This window comes from Melozone crissalis, unplaced genomic scaffold (assembly GCF_028551555.1).
Source record: "Melozone crissalis strain CALT ecotype California unplaced genomic scaffold, PUWL_Pcris_2 ptg000013l_1, whole genome shotgun sequence".
Classification (NCBI taxonomy): domain Eukaryota; kingdom Metazoa; phylum Chordata; class Aves; order Passeriformes; family Passerellidae; genus Melozone; species Melozone crissalis.
The window spans coordinates 45,495,215-45,519,187 of record NW_026535791.1 but is presented as its reverse complement, the minus strand read 5'-3'; the positions used below and the strand labels follow the sequence as shown (position 1 = coordinate 45,519,187).

Genomic DNA, 23,973 nt, shown 5'->3' with positions numbered 1-23,973 from the left:
AAATAATTGAAAAGCTGACTGCATTTTGTATTCAGGAATATTTTTAACTTGCAGTGTCTTTGGTCAAAGCCCTGATGTGGCAAATTTGGTTTGTAGACACAGTCCACTTCATTGAGAAGAAACGGCATTGATTCTGTAACAGCTGCTGACAAAGCAGAACTGAACTAGTAGCTAAACCAGAGCCCAGATCTGCTCCTTTGGAAAAACTGGTTGGGACAGTTAGGAAATCTTTTATCTGGGCATTGCAGAAGTCTTTTGTTCTTTATGTGTAGATACATATGCTTGTAAGTATATATTTGTATCTGTGCATGTACTTTCCTGTAACTACTATTCTTCCTGCCTAGTGTGTGTAGGTATATCTGGACTTCCATCCTACATTTTCTCAGTTAGAGCAAAAGCTTTGCTGCCCACTTGCTTGAGTACATACATCAGAGAGGAATGTGTACTGTCTTATTTTTACTGCATTCATCCCAAGTGGAGCAATAAATGCTTTAAGATTGCTTTTGCTAGCACTTAATTATTTTGTGTTTTTGTAGCCAAGACCAACAGTTGTTGCTGTTGCTGTTTCATTGCACCCTAAAGGCACTTAGGAGAATTAACACACTTTTTGCAGAAAATTGTACAGTAAGGTTTATGGACACAAGGGTTGGGCAGCAGGAGGATAATGGCATTTTTCATTGTAGATGTGTGTGTACTTTTCATGTTTACATTTTAAGAAAGTTGCAGTTAACAGTTGACAGCAGTGATTAGCTTAAAAAAATAATTTTTTCCTGTGTCAGTCCTGACTAATGCTGTTCCTTTATAACTTGTAGGTGCTCAGGTAGACCAGTCAGTGTTTGAAGAGCTTATAAAAGAGCAACTTCCAGAGCTGGCTGAACATATGAAGGATCTGACAGCCCTAGCTTCCATCTCTCTTTCCTGGTTCCTTACCCTTTTCCTCAGCATCATGCCCCTGGAAAGTGCTGTGAATGTTGTGGACTGCTTCTTCTATGATGGCATCAAAGCCATTTTCCAGCTGGGCTTGGCCATACTGGAAGCCAACGCCGTGGATCTGTGTAACAGCAAGGATGATGGGCAGGCCCTGATGATCCTGAGCAGGTATGGCCACACAGGAGTGCTGCTTTCACCTCAGGCCCTTCTGCCCTATAACAAAGGCATTGCTCAGTAGGCACCAGGGCCCTTCTGTGTCACCCTGCTGCTGCTGCTGCCGCAGTGTCTGCCTCAAACAATGGCTTTGCACGTCGGACAAGATGTCCTGTGAAATTTCCTGGCATTCCGAGAGCTGCATCGCCTGCGTCAGCATGCAATATTTACTGCTGCTCTCCGTGCCTTCCCTGGACTGACAGGCTTCCTGCTCCAGACTTCAAGGAGACAGGGGTTTTCTTCCTTGGGCAGCATTTAGTCATTTGGCTGGCTTACTGTTCCTCAGATGAGTAATCACAAGGGCATTTTTGAAAAGTCTAGCTTGCCCAAAACTCAATTTATTTCTAAATCTGAGCCATAAGACCTACTGCATGTTTGAATTGAGAAGAGCACAGTGCAATGTGATCTGTGTTCTTATACATTTCCTCTCTTCAGGTTTTTAGAGCATGTCAAAAATGAGGAAAGCCCTCTGCCACCTATTGGTAATCACCATGCATTCTTCAGTGACGACCAGGAACCCTCTCCAGTGACTGAAATAGCAAACCTGATTCATGACTCCTATGAGGTAAAATAATTCTTTGTATCTACTAGTCAGTTAAGTTAGAATTTTAAAGAAGAAGGTTTGATTCACTTTGGATGCTTTGAAAGTTAATACACATCTTTACAGATTCCATGACACTGAAGTGCTCTCATGCACAAGACTAGGTGTAGTATGGGTACCTAGATGAATTATAGACTGCGTATGCTTTTTCTTCAAGGTCTCACTGCACTTTAATATAAGTGTATTTCCAGTTAATACAGGAAATAATAATAATACAGGAAAAAATAATAAAACACAACACAAATAATAAACTTCTGTTCCTGTCTTACAGAAATTTGGAGACCACTCTGTGGAGCAGATAGAGCACATGCGCTACAAACACCGCATCCGTGTCCTGCAGAGCCACGAAGATACCACCAAGCAGAACGTGGTGAGCAGGGTATTGCTCTGACTGAGGTAGCTCAGCATTGCCTCTGGAGACACCTGGGTTTAGTTTATAAAAAGGGGCCACCAGGTCTTGAAAGATCATTGCTGACTCTGCACAAAGCTCTGTCCTGGGATGCTGATGGTTTTCCTTTGGCAGCCATGTGCATTATTGTAGTTTAGGGTGGCTTTAAAGTTCTGAACAGCTGCAGGACTGTCCAGGCCAGCACCTTACCTGTGACTGTGGCCAGCCCTTGGCAGATGCCTGGGGGAGAGGAGAGACAGCACCATGCCATGCCTCCCTGGCCTCTGTGACCTGTAGCTTAGGGACTTCCTGTCTTTGTTTCTAATAGCCCTTGAGGGATTTCTCTTTTCATGGATCTGTCCAACTGGTGCACCTAAAGAAGGGGGAAACAGCACAAAGATTTTTTTAATAGTGGTTTTCAGCTAAGGACAGCTCGTGGGTCTGCCTGTGTCAGTGATGTCACTAACATGATTTTCTTTCTTTTTAAGCTCCGAGTTGTCATCCCAGATGTTTCAATTCTTCCTGACGATTTAGAGGAATTGTATGACTTGTTCAAGGTTGGTCTCCCTGAAAAGCAGGGGATGCACCTCATTGAGGCTTCTTTGGGCATAACTTCCAGCTGTTGCTTGGCAGTGCAGCACTGACCTCCTGTCCTCTGCCTGGGCTGTGCTCCCTGGGTGGGATCCTGCCATTTTGTCCTTTCTGTGGTTGTTCAGTTGATAAAGAGGAACAGTAATGTACTGATTGTTCAGAGAACTGCTCCTGAGATCCTTTCTAACTTTCTGCTTGGAAATGGTCCCTGACAAGCTAGCTTCTGTTAACTTTCACATGCAGAATAAATTAAATATTATGTAGCTGTGCTCATTGGGAACTTGGCAGTGCTTTTAAATCTTGTTCTCTAAATGCTCTTTAAAGGCAGACTCTCTTCTCCATGGGGGGAAAAAATCCCAAACCCCACAACCTTGTGTCCTTGCCATTTGTTCCGAATGTTCTCACAGGTTTGTTTTTCATTTTTTTTTTTTTAAACTAAAAGCAGTTTCAGTTCCTTTCTGTCAAGCTGATGTTTGATAAAACACACAATAAAGTTGGAGACAGGGACATCTATGCTTGTACAACTATACTTGATTTAGAGGTCCAAGCTGTAATTATTTCCCTTAATGGACCATTTCTTCTGTGTTCATAGCCATAAATACTGAGAAAATGACTGTGGTATGTTGTTAGTGTTGCACAGCTTTGTCACCAAGAGCAGCTGTATCCTGCCTCCATTAGTGGTTGTAAGATGATGCTGCTGGGGCTTGTTCTTCAGTGGTTTTGATCTTTGACTAGCTTCCCCTAACTTCATTTTCTGGTAGTGGTTCCTTTTTTATTTCCCTTGTGCTCCCAGGGACACAGCTTGCTTAATTGGGACTCTTTGTTTTGCCTGTCCCTAACAGAAGACTAATGCTACAGTATCCATATGGAGAGGTCTGAGAGAGAATAAATGAGCAGGCCAAGCCTATGCTTACTCCACATTTTTTACAGAGGTGACCCTCTGTACCTTTGGCTGCTAAGGAACATCCTGGGTTAGATATGATAAAACAGTTTCAGTAGCCCACTGATTTTTTTTTTTTTTCAAGAATCTGCCCTGTCTCACTTCATATTTATTAATTATCCACTGGAAATTGTGAGAGGGGCTGGCTGCTCGGATGAAAGATTTGCTTTTTCCCACAAGAATGGTCTTGGTATCACGATGACATCTTGCAGAGCAATTTTTGAGCACGTTCCAGTGCAGTTTGGTGTGAATACCTTTTTCTGCTACCGTGCCCCACAACAACCGCTGTGTGTGTCCATCTCTCCTAGCGGGAGCACTTGCTCAGGTGCTACTGGGCCGGCGGCAGCGCGGTGCCGGAGCGGCACGACCCGAGCCGGCCGTACGCCGAGCAGTACCGCATCGACGCCCAGCAGTTTGCCAGCCTGTTCCGCCTGCTCTCGCCCTGGACCTGCGGGGAGCACACCGAGCTGCTGGCCCACAGGACCTTCCGCCTGCTGGACGACAACATGGACCAACTCATCGAGTTCAAGGCGCTCGCCAGCTGCTTGGGTACCGGCTGGGCCGGGGACGGAGCTGGGGTTGGCACAGGGGGAGACAGCAGTGGTAAAATGCCATGTCACTGGCACAGAGCGTGGTTTCTAGGGCTTGTAATTGTTGTCATCTTACGGCAGGGGTTCCATACTGTTGACTCCTTATTGCAAAAGGCTTCATACATTCTTGGTGTTTCTTGTGGGCAGCTCCTCCAAGCACTGACTCTTTCTTCCTCACAAAGGCAGCCAACTGACTCCATTTCCCTTCTCAGCCAGCCACCCCACTCTTTTATAGCACTCTTCTTCTCATTGGTTACAGCTGTGGCCTGTTAAAGTCAGGCCTCTTCCTTATCTTTGTTAATTGGCCCAGCTGCAACTCCTTAGGGGTAAGATTACTTTCTACACTATCTTTATTTTCTTACATTCTATCCCCCTATGTGTAATTCCTTGTATCAGTGACCTTTACTCATTCTTTTTGTGTTTCAATCATCTGAAGTCAATTGGGTTTAAGAGACAGCCTGAGGACGTGATTGAATGTTGTATTAGAATATTTGATTTCTCAGACAATAGTTATTTTATTGAAAATCTTGTATGAGTGAAGAATTGTATTTGGGTCTGCACAGAATGCTGGGAAATCCTCTCTACTGAGTCTTTGCTCTGGGTATACCTCTGAAATCTCAATGTACCTCTTTGAAACTGCTTCTTGCTGACTTAACCTTACACAGCTGACTGCTGCCTGCCGTGCATGTTGGCAGTAAGCAGAACAAAAAAAATCGGGCCAGAAGTGTCTGAGGGCTGTGCTAGGGTTGGTCTTGAGACCACCAGCTGTCCTAATAGGTAAAACTGCCTGTCCAAAATGTGGCTGAGAGAAAGTGGCAGATCTCAATGGATGTCTGACCTCACATGGAGAAAAATGAAATTCAAAGCTTCAGTAAAAATCAGTGATTTTGTATTTGCACTTAGGATTTTTAGGTTTTTTAATGTGAGCACTAAAGCACCCTGTATTCTCTTTTTATTTGATTCTTAGAGGGATACAACTTTTAATTTAAAGTTCTCCACAGTTTTTGAGTACATTTGAAAGTTTAGAATCTAATTTTTACTGGTCATTGAAAATGTGAATTATATTACATGTGAAATAGTTACCTCCTTTGGGCTTACCCTATAGAACAGCAGTGAGGGCTGAAGGGGAGAAATACTGTGTAAGAATATCATACATATGAATATGTATAATGTCCCCAACATTATCTGTCTCCCCCCCTCACACTTCTGTAAACCTGTGGCAGCAAACAGCCTTTACTAGATTCCCTGCCACCCTCCTTGATATTTTTAAATGATGCTGAAGCTCCATAGGGTGAGGTGCTCCCAGTCTGTTTCACAAGGACAAAGACCAAACAGATGGCTGTCACCTGCTGTTCCTCATTGACAGGCACAACATGAAGTTAAACACTGGCCATATGTTTATTGTCCATGTAAACAATAGTCCTTTGTGCACAGAGAGGTACCTGATTCATTTAAAACTGTGGAAGTAAATGCTCTGGTTCACTTCCTCCTTGTTCTTTACTTTCCTTGCAGATGTTATGTATAATGGAGAAATGAATGAAAAGATAAAGTTACTATATAAGCTGCATATCCCACCAGGTAAGAAATCTGAAAGAAAATTAATAACTCAGTTTCCCAAAAAAATCTCTTGCTTTTGGGAAGAAGCTGCTTAATGAAGAACCCCATCTTGCTTCCTTTCAGCTTGGAGCATACAGGATGTGCATTTGTACTTAGACTCACTGCATTTGACACATTACTCCATTAAGTACAAATGGAAGCTTTTTGGATGAAATGTTTAGATTACAATGTCAAAGCTCACACATCTGTTGCATTCAGAGATCATTTGCAGCCAATTATATGGTTACTTACAGACAAAATACGAACTGAAATAATGTTTTTGAGTGCCTTGTAGTCCATGTACACTAGACATCTCCTTGTATATCTTGATCCAGTTTTGATTAGGTGACAAAATTCTGTGGTAGTTCCTCTGTGCAAAGTTTTTAATTAAATGTGCAGTTCTTGGCAAGCTTCCAAGTGCAGCACCAATTTTACAAGAACATTTTACAGTATGATTCAATGACATTCCTTGAAAGCGTTTGCAAAACATCTTTGCACAATCACTTCGCTTTCATCAGGTATGCAAATTTTAGAAAAATAACTTACTGTTATGTCTAATTCAAAGGATTAAATTTGTCACATTTCTTGGATAGCTCTCACAGAAAATGAACGAGACAGCCAGTCACCATTAAAGAATCCTTTGCTGTCAACATCAAGACCACTGGTCATTGGAAAATCAAATGGTATGTCCAGAATGGCTCTCTCATCTGAGTGCATGAGATAACCAACTTTCCCCTTGTGATCCCTACCATGTTATCTCTGCTCTCTGAGGTTTATTTGGAAATGTAAATTTACTCCATGACTTGAAAATTAATTATCCTTTTTATGTCTGCTCCAAAAAAGGTGATGCAGTAGATTACCAAAAGCAACTGAAGCAGATGCTGAAGGATCTAGCCAAAGAAAAGGATACTAAAACTGAAAAGGAATTGCCAAAAATGAGCCAGGTATGTACTTCAGAGGCTGTACTGTTTTTAAAGAAGTGTACTGAAAATGAAATTATTGAATTCAACAGTTTGGCTCTGTCTCATGAAGTATAACTGCAGTACAACTGAACTTGGATTCAGTCCTTCAAGCATTGAGGATCGGGCTCCTCTGATTGAGAGAGCAGGTGTTTAAAAACTTTCAAAAAACTACCTTATTAACAGTTCCCTCTGCTCAGACTGGCTGGTGAATAGAATTTCAGTCACCCTCACCTGCAGCAGAACATGCAAGCAAACAGGCTTATGCAGGCTGGAAAAAGGCCTCCTCCTAAGCCAAAGAATTCCCCAGAATGCACATTTTTATTCTGTTTTCTCATACCTTCTCTGCACCAAAGCAGTAACTTCTTAGTCCACCACACCTGGAACTTGCCCTGTCTTAGCCAAACACTGACTGGAACTGGAGAAGACAGCTGAAGGCTGTCAGTCTTACCATCTGTTTCCTAATGCCAGTAGCTCAGTAGCTTTCTGTGTTGATGGCATAAGGAAAGCTACTGGAGGGAAAAGGCCCCATGCTAATAATACAAATGTACAGATGTGCAAAGAAAGATGGAACTGCCCCCAGAATCCCTTCTGTGCTTGTGCTGCTAAATGAAGTTTTAAATGGGTGGCATGTACCTGTCAGCTCTAGAGGGGCTCATGATCTCGTCATAGCATCATGTCACTGAGGGCTCGCAGCTCTCCTGACAGGATACATGGAGACATCCTCTGATAACCACCTGAAATGGGTGAGCAAGGCAGAGACAAAAGGAGCTGGGCAGGGAAGATCTCTTGAATTGTTTTAGAAGAGCTGGAAAGAGGGGAGAGAAACAGAAGGGAAGCTTGCCTGCAGGCCTGTGGATGGCTACTTTGGTTGTAACCCACTGTGTCGCAGCCACCAATAAGGGATTTTCCCTTGCCTTGTCTCTCACTTGCCCGTACATCATCTGGTAGGTCCTGATTTCCTTCATCAGGGCATCAAAATACTTCTCTGCCCTCTTCCCTTTTTGATTTCAGCACAGGGTTTCCTAGCACCACTGGGGGTTGAAATCCTTTCTCTAACAGCTTTTTAAAAGCAGGCAGAAGTTATAAAAGAACATATAAATGTACGCAGCACTCCACCTGCCTCTGCACTCCCGTGCCCTGCCTGACTCCTGCAGTGATCCTTAGCGTGGCTGTTCAGGACTTTGATGCTGGTTTTTCATCCTTTTACAGAAGGAGTTCATTCAGTTCTGCAAAACGTTGTATAGCATGTTTCATGAAGATCCAGAGGAGAACGATTTGTATCAAGCCATTGCCACTGTGACCACACTGTTACTTCAGATTGGAGAGGTAGGACAGAGGAGCCTCAGCCTGGGGAGCGGCTCAGACGAGTTCAGCGAGGACTTGCAGCCCGAGGCCTCTGCTTCAGAGCAGGATGCTGTTTTTACTGACACTGTGAAGAGTCCTCACAAAGACTCTCAGCCTTCACCTGTGACTGAAGGGGACTGGACTGTCTCTTTTGAACATATTTTAGCATCCCTCTTGACTGAACAATCATTAGTTAACTTCTTTGAAAAACCCTTAGAACTGAAACCAAAGCTTGAGAATGCAAAGCTAAATCAGTACAGTCTCAGAACAAATGGAATGAGCTGCCAGTCACGGAGTGAACATGCAAAACCAAACATGCAGTAGCAGCAAATATATCAAAAATGAAATGCACTGAAATTATGCCAAAGGACATACTGTAAAAGGCTTGCAGTTGGCAGTGGACTTCTGGTATCCAATTTGTTGGTCTGTGGTTTTCAGTTTAAGAGCTTTAAAAGCTAAAAGGGTGTGTAGGTTTGTTTTGTGCCATTGACTTACTATGTTCTTGTTCTGAATGTAAAAGGAAACATCTGTCTACAGTGTGAAGAACTGAAGCCCTCTTCTGCATTGGGAGAGCAGAGGCTGGCTCCAGTTCTTTCTTTTTTTAAGCAGGGAAAACACTCCTCATCTGCTGTCCAGTTTCTTTCGGTTGCCTTTTTTTGCACTAATACTGAAAACTGTTTCAATGCTGGTAATTGAAACTATTTTAATATATTTGATTGTATCCCAATTTTTATGTCTTGCTGAAATGTTAAGTGTACATGGACTGTGCTTCTGATGTTCGTCTGTGAAAACATGCACTTTTCAATAAACCCTTTTTGTACAAAAGTGGCATTGACAGTATTTACTGGTTTAGGGAAGCTAAGTGCCTTTAGTCCCTACAGCTTTAAACAAATCCCCTGGGGTAGCATGATCACAGTTATTTCACTAATCAAAACCCTGTTTCTGTGTTGTACACAGAGCTGCTTTGGGAGAAGCCTACTGAGTCTGCCTAAGAGGCCAGTGGGGCACATCATTCACATGAGATTACATACATGAAATATTGATCTAGCAGTTTTGGTTGAGGTTTTCTTATTTTGTTTTTAAACAAACTGAACTTAACTTAAAATACCTGTGTAAAGGCTCTTTAATACCCAGAACAAAACAAACCCACCACAACTCTGCCACCCACAAAGAACATTTGAATCTCCTCCTTATTTCATTCACATGTAAGAGAAATCTCATGTATCTTTAAGAAAATTACACCTTTATGTTCAAATTCAAAGAAAGCAAGATATTTTAAAGACTGGTACCTGTTCAACTCAGTGCTTCATGGTTGAGATGAACCATGGTTGAGAGCTTGAAAAGATTGGACAATAAAAAAAAACAACTGAAGAATATATTTTATGTTTTTATTGTAATGGAAATCCATTTAATTTTCATCCACATTGACTGTCTGTAGACCTGCAAAACAAGACCACCACCTGTCATATATATTGAAGTCTTCACAAGAAAGTACATTTTCAAGGGTAGTCTGCTGACCTACTTCTGGAAGAGCAAACTCTATAGACAGGTATTTCTGCAAAGCCTAAAACAAAAACTTAGTTGCATTTACAGAATTGATTTTTATCAGATGACAAGCAGAGAGGGCTTAACCTGCCTGAGCTTTTAACAGCAGAGGATGGGCTTAGGGACTTCCCTAGTGACCATGGCCTGTGCTCTCAAAATTTACACAATTGTTTCACTCCTTTTTGATGTGGATCAGGGAGTCCTGTTCCCTACAGCAAAGCTAGGTTAAGCCCGTGGTTTGACTCTTGCAGCATGCTTTTCATCTGAATTTTGCACTGCAGGAGGAGCTGTCCTGCTTTGCTTCTTGTTCACACACATGGCATGGGAGATGCATGAACCTTCCTTACCTTTGAATGTTGTGACTGGTACATAGGTAACCAGGGTGTACAGCTTGTTGGGTGAATCCTCGTCCTCGTTGCGCTTTCTGGACAAGCGCACACGGATACGGTAAGGAACATTCCTGAAATGAAGATGGCAGATTAATTTGCAGTGAAGTGTGTACTGAAACCCATGGATTCATAGCAGAATTCTTTCTCAGCAGCATACCAAGAGCAAAATCTTGTACCTTAAGAGACTGTATTGTTTGCCTTAGAGGAACTGTTTTGTTTGTTTTGCTTGGTTTTATTCAAGTTAGCAGGTAAGATTAAACTGAGCCTTGAGTAAGATGAATTCATAGTCCAGTAGGAGCATAAAGTCAGAAGTGCATCATCAGTCCACTACTGAGGAAACGCACCTTGAAGATGATCACCAAGTGAACATGACCAGCAAGCAGCTGTTCATTACAAGCATTTCTTACCACAGTATAAAATAGTGAGGAAGAACCCCAACAATCTACCCGGAAAGCCCAAGGCTTCTGTCAAAACTTAAGAGTATTGCCTATCTTTATGCCAGAAGCTGTGGAAATTCTAGTGAGCATCATGCCTGAACCAAGATCTTACTTAAGGGCACAAAACTGATCATCATTTCTTCCTCACAAAGACCATGGAATTGTTAACTGAATTGTTTAATAATTTTGTTTGTAATAGGCAAATCACAGCTTAGTTTCCTTGCCTAGTAATGCCCAAAATGTGCTGCTGAGAGGAGGCACAGAATTTTTTCTCTACACCATTTTCCACATAACCTGCCACCCTGAACTCAAGATTTTAGGAGACTCCTGCTCAGAGTACTATGTGAAGGAACCTGCTCCTCCTCCCTGCTGCAAGAACAGCCTTTTAAAAAACATACTTATTACATCAGGTGGACATAGCACTTAGACACAGCAACTGGCTTTGCTTTGTTCCCTTCCTGTCAAAATCAAAAGCATTTCTCACCAGCCAACATGGTGATTTTAGCCTCTGCTGATCCTTCCAGAGCAAGATACCTTACTTTGCATACAATATGGATTCTACCTAGTAAAAACTGCAGATTCACACTGGAAAGACTGATGTGGTGACTCCTTGCTCCACAGACTGCACCTGCACCGGTCAATACGAGGCAGTCTTGGTTAGCAGCCTCACTGCAAAGCCCTGGGGTTATGTGTGCTGTCTCCTGGTTCCACTGTCACTCCCCATGAACTGGGCAGTTTAACAGGGAGGACACAGAACCCCTGCCAGTAATACCCAGTAACTCAGTCTCATCCTCCCACTCTGCTTTTCAAGGAATGGTTGGCCACATGATGCCAGGCAAAGCACTCTATGGATGTCATAGACCAGACTTAGGGATCTAACTCCCAAAAGACATGGTTTAAACCCATGTGCATCTCTCAAAGCACCAATCCCAACCAGTTAACCTTTTAGTACAGTTTAAAAGGTCCCACCCCCCACAGGAGTTCTGCTGGACCATCTTAACACATGTCATATCAGCTGCCTTGGTAGCAGTGATTTAACACAAGTAGTTTTTGGTCCCCAAACTACTTATTTGTAGTGTCAAGAAAAGATTATTGGTCCTGTTGAAAATACACCTCCTTTTGTGCAGCATGCTTCAAAACCTAATCCTGTTTAGACACACTGCACAATCCCACTCAGCCTGGGATTGTAGCTATCACTGCAAAGTCAGGTTTATAAAAACTATCGGCTGCAACAGGGACCAAGGTACTACAGTATTACAATACCCCAATCCTTTCTCTTCCCTGCCCTCAACCCCCAAACCTGCACTCCCTCTTTCCCTTGCATTATTTTTATTAAAAGTAGAAGGAAATTCTTTCAATCCCAGAGTTTACCAAAGCTTTGTTACAAATATGCCAGGACAGCTGACCAGAACACAGAGGTGACAGATTAGGTTGGTGTGTACACCACAAGAAGAAGGCACTTGCAAAGAAAACATAAATACTGCAAGAAGTATTCAGTTTTTTCCTAATCCTTCATGTTGGTTTTTTTCCTCAGCCAGTAAAGAAAATTGCAAAAACCCACCTTATTCCCTTTGCCCAGACTGCTTTGTTCAGTCTGGTATCAATGCGGACGTCAGGAGTACCCATCTCCTTCATGGCAAACTTCCGGATTTCCTTGAGGGCGCGAGGTGCTCGCTTCTTGAAGCCCCTGGGACAAACACAAGAGCCATTTCTTTAACTTCAGGACACTGTCAGCACTAGACACTTGTTCCTTGTGTTCTCCCAACAGAAAACCCCCCAAAGCACTGTGCTGAACAGCAAACAGCTGCACCAGCCTGAGCAGACCTTCACCCTGGCAGGCAGACGCTAACTTCAATAGAAACCACTTAGGGAGAATAATTTCAGTAAAATTTTGCAACCACAAAAATCTCCTGGATCTTAAGCCTTCATTTTAATGTCAACACTTTTGAGTATCTCAGTAACACTGAAGAGCTCAGAGATGTCACAGACACACTGAATAAAACCCCTATGAGCAAAGCAGCACAACAGTATCATAAACATAACCATGACAGAACTGTATCAGTATTGAAATAAACAGCAGAAGAACAAAACTGATGTTATTCTGAATATCAGCTTTTGCTGAACAGTACCTGATAGTTACCTTCTATTACACTATCAGGACTGCACCAACACCACCACCAGAACTGTTTTTCTCCTCCAGTACAGCCTGTTCCATGCCCATTATGGCCAGGTCCTGCAGGACTGGGCATTCACAGCAGAACTAAGAGCTGCACCATGAGTGTTCTGTCATATTTATTAAACCCACACTGTGACAGGGGCTGTGCCAGTAGTGCCTGAGGTCCCACAGTGGGTTATATCCAGTTATATTATGTGCACACTGCTGTTGATACTTTGAGCTAGAAATGGGAAGTGGGTACTTGATCACAAGTGAGACAAGCATTAAATAAAAAGCATTTAACTCCAGCATATCATGCCCAAAAAGAAAGGTGGTCAGCAGATCACCAGCATTAAAACAGAACGAAGTGCCAACCAACAGGCAAGGCCAGAACATTGTATTGCCAGAGCACCACTGTCTCCCATTCCCAGCCACGGTTCTGCAATGCTCTACTGCCTCATTTCTCCCCTATTCCATGTCAGCCACTGCACCAATTGTTTGGATTTGGATGGTGCCTTCCCTGTGCATGCAGGCACACACACGGAATGCAAGGGCACTGCAGCTTCCTCTGAAGCACTTCTCCACTACAGCTTCATGAGCTTCAGCATCTGGTCAATCAAAAAGCTACTCTTACCTACACACAACAAGTATCTCTTAACACAAATCATATCCCAGTTTACACCTCACACAATTCTGTGATAAACATGAAACCAATAATTTGACTACAGGAGTATTTAATTTCTGGAACTTTCTCAGTGGGCTGAAGTTTAGGCATTTGCTTGGGAAAGAATGACAGAAGTAAACTGATCTAACTTTAGCTTAAGTCCCAGAACACTCACAGTCACAGAAACAGGCTTATTCCTGAAAGCCACAAGCCAAGCTGGGGGTTGCACAGGTCTGTACCTCGGGACACAACAGAGGCACAAGGGAACACAAACACAACACTCTAAGGAAAGTCCTTCTCTGCTCTTTAAACCTACCGAACCCATGTCCCAATGCCACTTCACAGAAGGCAAATTTCGCTGATGGAAAGAACTTACACGCCATGGATGCGCTTGTGAATGTTGATGGTGTATTCCCGAGTTACTACTTCGTTGATGGCAGAGCGCCCCTTCTTCTTCTCGCCGCCTTTCTTTGCGGGAGCCATCTCAGCGACGCTGAAAGGCACCGCGCACACATCAGACGCACATCTCGCACCTTCCCCGTCCCCAGCCTATCGCAAACCGCACAACTCCCTCATGTAGAAACTCAAACCCAAGCGCCATTAACCCCCGGGGTCGCACCAGTCGCAGGCTTCACGCAGCAACTTCCCAGCACCACAGATGCTTTACTTCCAGCCCCCGGGAAGAGCAGGAAGCACATCCGAGACTCTTGGACCACCTCGCACTAACATCCTGGCCAGCCCCAAGCCCCCTCCCTCTGCAAGGCGACCCAGGAGGGCAGCTCAGCCCGTCCCGGGATGCACATGAGGGGCCAGACGGACTCCTTCCCGGGGCAACAGCACGGGCTATATCCCCGTCCCATGAGTCCCGCAGGCCTCCCGGGCCCGGGGCGGGTAGGGGAGAGGCCCCATTCCCGCCGAACGCGGACGCGCCGGGAGATCCCAACCGGGGCCCCCGTGCCGGGCCGCCCCCCGTGCTGGGCCGAGCCGCATTGGCGCCGCGCCGTGGGCTCTGCGGGGCGGATGGAGGCGGATTCGGCGGAGCGGCCCCGGCCCACACTCACCCTGCCCGGGCACCGGCCGGAAAGGAGCGCGCGGGGCACGCCGGGAAACAGGAGCTCTTCCGGGATCGGGCCGGGAAGCGACTGCGCCGGCGGCGGGAGGGGCTGGCCCGGGGGGCGGCGTCTGGGCGTGCTCGGGCCGGTTCTGTTCTCTAGGTGGGCCCGTACCGGGGCGGTGTCTGGGTGTGCCCGGGCCGGGGCTGCTCTCTGGTGTCAGTGTGTGCCCATACCGGGGCTGTTCTCTGGGGTCAGTGTGTGCCCGTACCGGGGCTGTTCTCTGGTTCAGGGTGTGCCCATACCGGGGCTGTTCTCTGGTGTCGGTGTCAGGGTGTGCCCGGGCCGGGTTTGTTCTCTGGTGTCGGTGTGTGCCCGGGCCAGGGCTGTTCTCTGGGCGTGCCCATACCGGGGCTGTTCTCTGGGTGTGCCCGTACCGGGGCTGCTCTCTGGTGTCAATGTGTGCCCGTACCGGGACTGTTCTCTGGGGCGGTGTCTGGGTGTGCTGGTACCGGGGTGTTCGGTGCCCACCCGCCCGCTTCCTCTGTAGGATCTCTTCCTTGGAGTGGTGTGTGAGGAACCCAGCTTGGCACAGTGGTGCTTCTAGCAAGCACTTTGCCTCTTGCACATCTGGAGCTCTTGTTCCCGAGACAGAACCGAGGCATCCCGGCGTGGGGCAGTAGCCTGATGTAACCACCCCGCCTGCCCGGAAAACCGACCTGAGCTGCGGGATTATGTTGGGACAAGCTGGGTTTTGGCTATAATGAACTAGAACGGCCCAGCTCTGTCAGGAGGACTGGTGTTGCCTTGTGTGTGCAACAGAGAACAAGTACAATAATCCTAAACTGGAATGTGTGTATGGGGAAGAGCAGGAAAAACTAAGTCTTGACGTAAATCTGCTCATGGGAGCTGTCTGTATCCTTCCAAACAATGTATTAAACCAGCTCAGAAGAAGGCAACCCCATGCTATTTACAGCATCTCCCTGTTAACAGCTTACAGCGCCACTGGCTTTAGAAAGTTGTGTTTGCTCCAAGGCTGAGTTTGGTTTGGACATACCACTGGCAATTGGGAGAGATTTGGGTTTGTAATCCCTAAGAGTAGAACAAATTCTTAAAGGAATTTCCCCTCCCTGTGTCTCCTGTCATAGTGGTTGAGATCTATCAGCTGCTACTTCCACAGGTATTTCCTCTGAGGTGCTCATATTCCTTCATTACCTCTTCCTGAACTTTGGGCTTACAGGTTTGTCCCCTCCTTTCCCAGGAGTGTCTGGGATTCATGAAGTCAGCCTCTAGCTTAGTCAACTGCCCTTTGCTTAGGTTTGTCTTTAGTTAATAGAAGGAGAGAGGTTCCTTCAGACAATGAGTGAAACTTTCACATCTAGCTTTCTAATCTTCATCTGGTGGGGTCACTCTTGCTTCACTGAATACAAGAATTTAAAGGGATGAGCAGGCTAATTCACCCTGGTAACTAAAGTTAGCAGTAAAAAGGCTTTCTTAGAGACCCAGTATTTGATTCCCTCATCTTCTCTCAATGAGGGATGAAGGACTGAAATACACATGCACCCATCAGTGCCACCACCCAATCTTGCAGTTGAAGCACCAGGATAATTCTGTCAATGAATTTTCTTTGGGAGATTTTTAGCTTTTTCAGAACTCAGGGCAAATAAGCTTTTTTCCTTTCCATGAAAGCTTACTTTCACAATTTCCAGCTCCTAGCCCAGTTCTCTCTATTGTTCCTATATGGCATAGGAACCTGTGGGCCCTGCTGAATGTGATCCTTGGTGCAGAAGGGAGGGAAGGCCATGCGTGCACTTTGCTGAACTTCGTGCTGGCTCCAGTGGCTGCAAGCTGCCCTGAGGGCCATCCCCTTTCAGTCTTACTGAGGGGAATGAAGACATTCCTGTGCTCAGGTACCCACCTCAGTCTGTGCTGGAGCTTCTCCCTGTCTGCAGAGGGAAAGCAAGCCTGTACCTTGGCTGCTCCATCCTGTAGTCAATTTGAATTTAACACGAAAAGAAGCCTACACAAGGATGCTAAAGTGGAAGCCAGACTGTCTACAGCGCAAGTATTCCAGAAGAGATGTGCCCCAAAACTCAGGACAGCAGTGTCTTAATACAGTGAAGCTGGACATGGGTCAAAGCCCTGGCCTATGCTGAATCAAACTGTTCTTTAAACCATCTGTTTTGTGCTAATATAAAACTCTTTGGCTGGAAGTACAAAGCTGCCTGAGGTCTTTAAAGGTGCTTAAAGTTTTAAAGGTGCTTAAAATGAGCTGTCTTCGCTTGCAGCTAATAAAACTTCCTGAGCTTTCATTCTCAGTGTCTATGCCATGACAAAAACTACAAGGGAAAATACTTGGTTTTGCTAACTGGGTGCCCGACACCATTCAAGTCTGTGGCTAAGATTAAAAGTCTAAAGTGAATCACATAGTTCAACAGTCACAGGAAAATGTGTGCAAGTCCTGCAATAAAGCCTTTTGGCTATTTTATTTTATTCTACAAATAAAGACAACTGTCCATCATTAAATGGAAAAAAATAATAGTTTGAGTTGTATATAGCATGAAACAGTAGTTCCCTTCACAAAAACATTTCTAATTCATTAGTTTATTACAAAATACCCACTCACAAAAAAACACAAGCACAATCTTTATACTTGTGAAATGAGTTGATATTTCATATACAAAATAATTTCCACATAATTCCATATAATTTTATTTTATATAGAAATAGGTCATTATTACAACAGCTGTACAATACACTACTTTTTATTTAATAATTACATAAAATCTTTCTTAGAAACATATCAACGGAAAACATACAAAAAAAGCGAAAAGTGCATTTTCTTTTGTTTTTTTTCCTCCAAAGGAAAATTTAATCCTAAATGTTATAATGAAAGAGATATGTAATAGTCTGCAGCATCCCAAGTCAGTGGGTCAAAACACAGTGCATATTTCTCAGAGACTTGGAGTGGGTGAGTTTAGGTTGAAGAAGGATTCATGTTGTACTACCGGAGAATTGCATGATTGTGCTTACAATTTGAGTTCTCCTTTGCAATCACAATTCATGCAGGAAACAGTCCAGTGTGGGTTGTGGGTTTGTTTTTTTTTTTGGTTGTTTTTTTTTAGTAATGAAGAACAGTTAGGGTAAGCTGCATAATACTTTTCAGATTCTAAATCAAGGGTTATGAGCTGTAGACCATCTTCACCAATGGCTGGGCTTTTTCCTCCATTGGATGTGCTAATTTGGCCACAAGAATAAAGAAACAAACTTCTCTTTACAGAAAGTGCCTAGTTTTCTCATCTGTGCAGTTGTGCAAAATAATAACAATAATCATAATAAAAATAATCTCTTGTTCTCTCCTCGATAGACCTTTGATGCAGTGCTTTTCATACACAAAAGAAGAACTGAAACAGTGAAGGCCAAGTACCTCATGAGTCTCTTGACAGTCTTTTGGAATTGCCAGATGGCTTCCAGAGTGACACGGCGGGACTGACGGCCTCTTCCCGTGCTCCCAGCGGTGATGGAGGCTGCACAGGATAGTGCTCCTTGTGACTCTGCTCTGCCAGTACATCCTGTGCTCTCGACACAGCGCAAACGGAAGCCAGCGTGCCGGGAATGCGCTGTCCGTGGCAGTCTGCACTCTGGGTGTACTTCTGTCACAGAGCTTGGAAAGAAATGCTTGTGCAAAAGCCAGAACAGTAAGTACAAAGTCATTCTCTTCTGCCCCATGTGCCCATTGGTTAAAGCTAATCGTGCATTGATTGTGCTGGTGGGACTCTATCGCAGTGGCTGTGGTAAATTTGATGGTTCTGATAAACTATTCCTTCTTCTTGATGGTAGCTGTTGCTGTTGTTGCTGCTGCTGTGTCTGATGGTACCCCATATTTCCTTGCTGTGGCGAGTAAGACGGCAGGAGCAAAGAATCAGGTTGTTCATTGTGCAAAGAACTTGGTGTTTGCACCTACAGATAAAATAAAATGTATCATGGGGTTTGATTCTTTCACGCGTTAATGCTCTTTGTCCTCAGGTTACAGGATGCTTAAAAATACTACTGGTTTGCTGGCTTCTATTTCCGGAGCTGTTTGGCATGAGGTTAGCTTAACTAATGCTAGAAGGAATGGACATAAATTGCAACAAAGAACATTGAAATGGTTTTCTCACAGTAATGCACTGCCTGGGATGTGCAGGTTATCCTGAAAAGCCTGTTTGGGAACCGTGTGGGTGAACATGCCAGAAATGACATGGATGGATGGAATAAATGAAACAGCATTTTCTAATGTGCCTTGTGCTGTCCCTTCTAGCCCTTCCTTTTCCTGAGCTTACAGCTGGGTGTGACCTTGCAGTGTTGAAGCTGATGTGAATTTTGCAGATGCTTTATTGGAAACAGTATCTGCCACACTTTTTTCATTAATTCTCAGGCTATGATAAGGATTTCATTTCAATAACAAGAGTTTAATAATTTGAGGTTGGTTATACTCTTTTGGTGATGCCAGTGGATATGTGACCAGGTTTCAAAGACTCGGTTCAGCTCCTGTTGAACTAATACAGACACACCTAATTTCCTCCCTTTATTTTAGTATGTGTTGAATTAGGTCAAAAATAAGTATTTTTACATATTCAAATCACCTGGTTCTTCCAGGCAACGTGCTCCACTTTATCTTCTTTGCCTTGTGGAGTTGAGAAAATATGTTAGTTTCCTGAAGGGATCCAGATATCTGATCCAGATCTATTTTATGTTGACGCTGGTAATTAAAAATCATCTTTTGACTTGTAAACTAAGCAAATTTTATACTGAATAAAGAGAACAGAACAAATCCTAAGGCATTGAATTTCTCCAGCTGGAAATAAACTTCAAATATATCCAAGATAATCTGATTATGCTTTAAATGTACAGAATTAGTAATTTCCTTTTAAATATTCTGATTGTTCCCACTGCTCCCTTGCTGTACTAGTACCAGCCACTGCAGCAGTGTGTCACACGTCAGAATCTCTTAAATGGCCATTTCTGCCAGGATCAGGCTCCAGCAGAAACCTGGGCCCCATTTGCACAGCCCACTCACCTTGTTCCTCTGTGTGCACACTTTACACATCATCCTCTTTGTCCTACCTGCAGGTAGCGTTGCTGCTGATGCTGTTGGTGCTGGAGTTGCATAGGTGGCAAAGAGGATGGCTGGGAAGGAGGGGTAGTGGTGAACCCTTGGTTTAACACTGCTTGTCCCATCAGTACGATTGGAGAGCTGCTGCTGGAAGTCTGCACTTCCAAACTTTGAAACATTTGTTGGGTTTGAGAATACCTGTGGAAGAAAGAAGCAAAACAATCAAGAACGAAGTGTTGGAAACAAAGGTCTTCTCTTAGAAGGGGGATGGCAATCCCTAGTCTTCCTAAATCATAGAAGCACAGCATGCTGACCTTAAAGACTGTCTAGTGCCAACCTGCCTCTCATGGGCAGTGACATCTTCCACTAGATCAGGTTGCTCAGAGCCCCATCCACCAATCTGGCTTTGAACACTTACAGGCATAGGGTACCCACCACTTCTCTGGGCAACCTGTTTCAGTGCCTCACCACCCTCACAGTAAAGAATTTCTTCCTAACATCTAATCCAAACCTGCCCTCTTTCAGTTTAAATTCACTAACTTTTTTCCTATTCCTATATGTTCTTGTAAAAAGTCCCTCCCCTTCTCTCTTGTAGCCCCTTTTAGATAGTGGAAGGCTGCTGTAAGGTCTCCCTGTGCCTTCTCTTCTTCAGCCTAAACCCCCCAGATAATTCCCAATAAATGATTCCAGTGCATGGGACCTGCTAATATGAACAACAGCATTACTGGCAGCACGGCTTTCCCCTACTCTGTGCATGAGCTGGGCTTGGAGGGAAGAATACATCTCACCTCAAAATCCAGATCACATTTTAGATTCATTAAGGATTCTGGTTTATGCACATCTTGTCTTCAGCCACAGCATTCACATCCCCGGCTCATTAAACCAAATGGCCTTTGATTCTGTTTTAATATGCTGAGCCCTGAACTGCAGCAAGAGAGAAGCCACTGCACCTCCTGTCCTGCTGCCTGTGCTCCCCTGTGGGGGTGGTGATCTCCTGCAGACACAAGGCTAGGGTTGATTACTTCCTAAGCTGCTCATACACATATTGTCACTTATCAGCAGTTCCCATCACCATGAGCCCCGCTCTAGGAACAGAAGAAGCCTCTAGAAACCCTCTGGAACAAGGGATGTGACAGAACCAAAATACTCCTCTCCTCTTGCCATTCTGCTTTTGCAAAGCAAAACTTAAATATGTGTTGTTTTGCAGAAGGCTGTGGGCAAAACCACAATGGAACTATTGCCAACCCAGCCTGATTCTGTTTATCCTGTAAAGGGTGATGAGATCATAGTGTGGCTTGTGTTCACTCAACAGCTGTTCAACATTAGGGTTTAGCTAGAAATGCTACAGTCTGGGTACTTGTATGAGGATGGGAGCTCCTATAAAGGGGTCCCATGAGTCAAGTCTACATGAACTGGGAGATGCATCTTTGCAAATAAGGCCTCTTTTATTCAGAGGCTTAAAGCAGAGCTACAATATTTACATTTGACAAATTAACTCAAGATAATTTTAAACAATACTGATGTCTAAAAAAAAACAAGTACTGAATACCTACATTCCTGAGATAATATTAGAAGAGTACTGTTTTGTAAAAAGAATTATTTTTAAAGGAATGATGTGCAAACAGTTGCTTATTATTTTATCAGTTCACAATTAAGTACAGTGACCAAAAAACAGTGTAAGAAAGGGTATATTTTGACCAGTGTGTTCTGCCTCCTTCATCTAAGTTTTGAAGAGATAAAACAACTGAGGTGATGCTTTCTATTTTCACCAATCATTTAACTGAGCCAGTGCTGATTTTCTCACATTTACCTTTGGTGGGTCAGAAGTTCTAGTGCTGAAGCAGGCAGCATGTGAAGGACAACAATTCCCCCAGCCATGGCTTGTTAAAATGCCACTGGCACTTTGTGTTTCTCTCTGTCACTCTTCCTGATATGACCAGGCAGGATAAGGCTGACCCAGATGCTGGAAGGCAGGCTCAGCACAGTAACACATTCCCAATATTTATAACTACTTCATCCTCTTACAAAAGAAGGCTACTTCCCCTCAAAAGCAACTTTGATGTTTTATCTTCGGCAAGGCACGTACTTGGCCTGGGATCCCGCCATGCTGAGGTCTGAAGGATGTCTTGCATTACAGGACCCAGGCATCATGGGCTGAATAGGCTGGCTAAGCAACAATCTGGCACACGAGGGAAAAAAAAAAAGACATTGCAGGAAGAGAAGGACCATACAAATCCCACAGTGTGCAAAGAGAAGCGGCATTTTCACGGGCACGGCACCGGGCTGAGGAGTGTGAGGAGCTGTGACCCAGGGCACCGCGAGGCGGAGGCTGGGGCAGCGCCTGCCCTCTGGGGCGGTCTGGGTGCCGGACATACACCTCATAAATCACATTTTTTACCATTATTATCTGCTAGGTATATGGATGCTTGAATAATATTTTACACCTTCGGTTTAATTCACCTTGTGCTCTTCAAAGCCAGCAGCAAGGTATCAGTTTTCATAACGCTATTGGGTAACACAGCTACAGTTTGGGAATTTTAATCCACCCGTGCATTCCTGCAGTCCCAATCCCGGAGTGCGCCGCGCCCGCTGTTCCCTTCGGGCGGAGCTGTACGCCCAGCCCTCAGCCGCCGAGCGCGGAGCCGGCCCGTACCTGAGCTGCTGGTCGTGGCTGCAGCCGGCGGGCGCGGGGGTGCCGCCGCGGGACAGGCCGCCAGGGGGCGCCGCGGGGCCGCCGCCGGAGGCGAACGGCGCGGGCGCGGGGCGGGGCGGGGCACGGCCGCCGCCCGGCGCCAGCTCCGCGCTCCGCGCCGCCTTCGGGCCCTGCAAGAGAAGCGGAGAGAGCGGGGAGACAGCCCGGCTGCGGCACCAGTGCCTGACGGTGCCGCCAGCCGGCTCCTGCCACCGAACGCGAAACGACTGTCATGGCCACGGCTGCCCCGGGCCCGCTCCTGCCGGCCGGCAAACCTAAACGACCCCCCCAGTTACGGCAGGAGCAAAGTGAAGTGTGAGGGGCTGCCGCCGAGCCCCGTTATAACAAGAGATCAAAGAAAAAAAAAAGTGTTGTTTTTCCCCCCGCCCCCCCATTTCACAGAATGACAGAACAGGTCAGGTTGGAAAGGGCCACACTGGGACATCTCGTCAGCCTTCCCTCCTCCAGCAGGGCCATCCCAGAGCACAGGCAAAGGATCGTGTCCACAGGCACAGGATCGTGTCCAGACGGTTCTTGAGAATCTCCAGCGAGGGAGACTCCACACCCTCTAGGGGCAACCTGTTCCAGTGCTCGGTCACTCGCACAGTGACAAAGAAGTTCTTCCTTATATTCTGACGAAACTTTCTGGGCATCAGTTTCTGCCCCTTGCCCTGTATTTGCTATACACTCTCTACTTTAATAGAGTCATCATAACACAGGAATGAAGAAGATGAAATGCTACAGCTGTGGGCTCAGAAGACAATAATGGAAATATGCTTGCCACACAATCGGGAAGCAGAGGAGCTCAGTTTTCTGTGAAGGGAGGTACAACAGGTGGGTGGAAGAGCAAACACTGGAAATATTGAGAAACCAGCAGTATGAACAAAAAATACAGTGCCAAACCTAATAGCTTTCACAGATCTCAGTTACTGCTCAGGCTGAACTTTATTTTGCTCTGCAGGAACCTGTTAATGTTGACAGCCTGAGGGTCTCAGAAGAATCTCAATGTATTCTGTGTGCAACCACAGCAGACAGGCTTTGTTGTGTTGGTGGTGTCCAACTGGGCTCAGGGAGCAAGTATTCTGAGAGGTCTCACTATTTCAAGTTTCCAGTGGGATCAGTCAGGTTTCTTTCTGGACCACCTGAAGACCAGTGAGTCACCGACACATTTTGCATGTCCTCCTGCTCCATTTTCAAGCTGAAACAGCTGCTCAAGTAACCCTCCTGGCTGAGATCTTAAAAACAGGCTTTAAGGTAAAGTAAATGCTGTAGGGAAACCCTTTTTATAGGCTGCCCTTTTAGAGAAGCATAAGAAAGGGAAGGCAAAGGCATAGTTACAGGACTGACATGATTTTACTCGCTTGCTTAAGAACAGCTCAGTGTCTCCTGTCCATCTAAGTGCTTCTCTGTTCAAAGAAATGATTACCTGGCTTGATATCACGCTTGCTTCTCTCAGTGACTGCTGGTTCGGTGTTTGTGAAGATGTGATTTGCCCTTGAAGCTGAGAACTGGGGACAAGCTGCTGCTGAGAAAGGGTCCCTGACCTCTGCTGTAGCTGTTGTGGGTCCAGCTGCTGAGTATTACTAAAGCTCAGGGACACTGTTGGCTGCTGTAAGATCATCTGGAAAAGAAGAAGGGAGGATTTATTTACATAGCCCAGATGTTTTGAATAATGAATGTGACAGAAGTAAATCCAAAGGTATATTCTAAAATAAAGTTACCACATTTCTGGAATCACAACACGTTTACTGTTAGCTGGAAATCACCTATCATTCCTGCATTAACAGCT

At 45.0% G+C, this 23,973-nt stretch overlaps 3 protein-coding genes across 4 annotated transcripts in view; 1 reads left to right on the top strand and 2 right to left on the bottom strand.

Annotated features, from left to right (window-relative positions):
- TBC1D8 (TBC1 domain family member 8) overlaps positions 1–9,467 on the top strand; it is a 49,583-nt gene extending 40,116 nt beyond the window's left edge. Inside the window, exons 12-20 of the mRNA XM_054271500.1 lie at positions 813–1,098; positions 1,579–1,708; positions 2,016–2,114; positions 2,621–2,689; positions 3,972–4,212; positions 5,766–5,831; positions 6,443–6,532; positions 6,693–6,793; positions 8,021–9,467. Coding sequence (XP_054127475.1) covers positions 813–1,098; positions 1,579–1,708; positions 2,016–2,114; positions 2,621–2,689; positions 3,972–4,212; positions 5,766–5,831; positions 6,443–6,532; positions 6,693–6,793; positions 8,021–8,479 — 1,541 coding nt within the window. The 3' untranslated portion in view covers positions 8,480–9,467. The remainder of the gene's footprint in view (positions 1–812; positions 1,099–1,578; positions 1,709–2,015; positions 2,115–2,620; positions 2,690–3,971; positions 4,213–5,765; positions 5,832–6,442; positions 6,533–6,692; positions 6,794–8,020) is intronic.
- Positions 9,468–9,529: 62 nt separating this feature from the next.
- RPL31 (ribosomal protein L31) lies at positions 9,530–14,478 on the bottom strand. The gene is made up of 5 exons (XM_054271499.1): positions 14,407–14,478; positions 13,722–13,838; positions 12,088–12,213; positions 10,048–10,160; positions 9,530–9,595 (listed from the first exon to the last, which is right to left on the bottom strand). The coding sequence occupies exons 2-5, from the start codon at positions 13,826–13,828 to the stop codon at positions 9,564–9,566; spliced, it is 378 nt and encodes a 125-aa protein (XP_054127474.1). The 5' UTR covers positions 13,829–13,838; positions 14,407–14,478; the 3' UTR covers positions 9,530–9,563.
- Positions 14,479–16,864: 2,386 nt separating this feature from the next.
- The window catches only part of NPAS2 (neuronal PAS domain protein 2), a 105,585-nt gene continuing 98,476 nt past the window's right edge, over positions 16,865–23,973 (bottom strand). The window contains exons 17-21 of one of the 2 annotated variants that reach the window (XM_054272007.1): positions 23,611–23,805; positions 22,146–22,315; positions 21,579–21,671; positions 19,504–19,690; positions 16,865–18,357 (exon numbers count right to left, since the gene is read on the bottom strand). In XM_054272007.1, coding sequence (XP_054127982.1) covers positions 18,175–18,357; positions 19,504–19,690; positions 21,579–21,671; positions 22,146–22,315; positions 23,611–23,805 — 828 coding nt within the window. In that variant the 3' untranslated portion in view covers positions 16,865–18,174. Of the gene's footprint in view, positions 18,358–19,503; positions 19,691–21,578; positions 21,672–22,145; positions 22,316–22,664; positions 23,806–23,973 lie in introns of those variants that run through there. The other variant, XM_054272008.1, reaches the window with a different exon arrangement.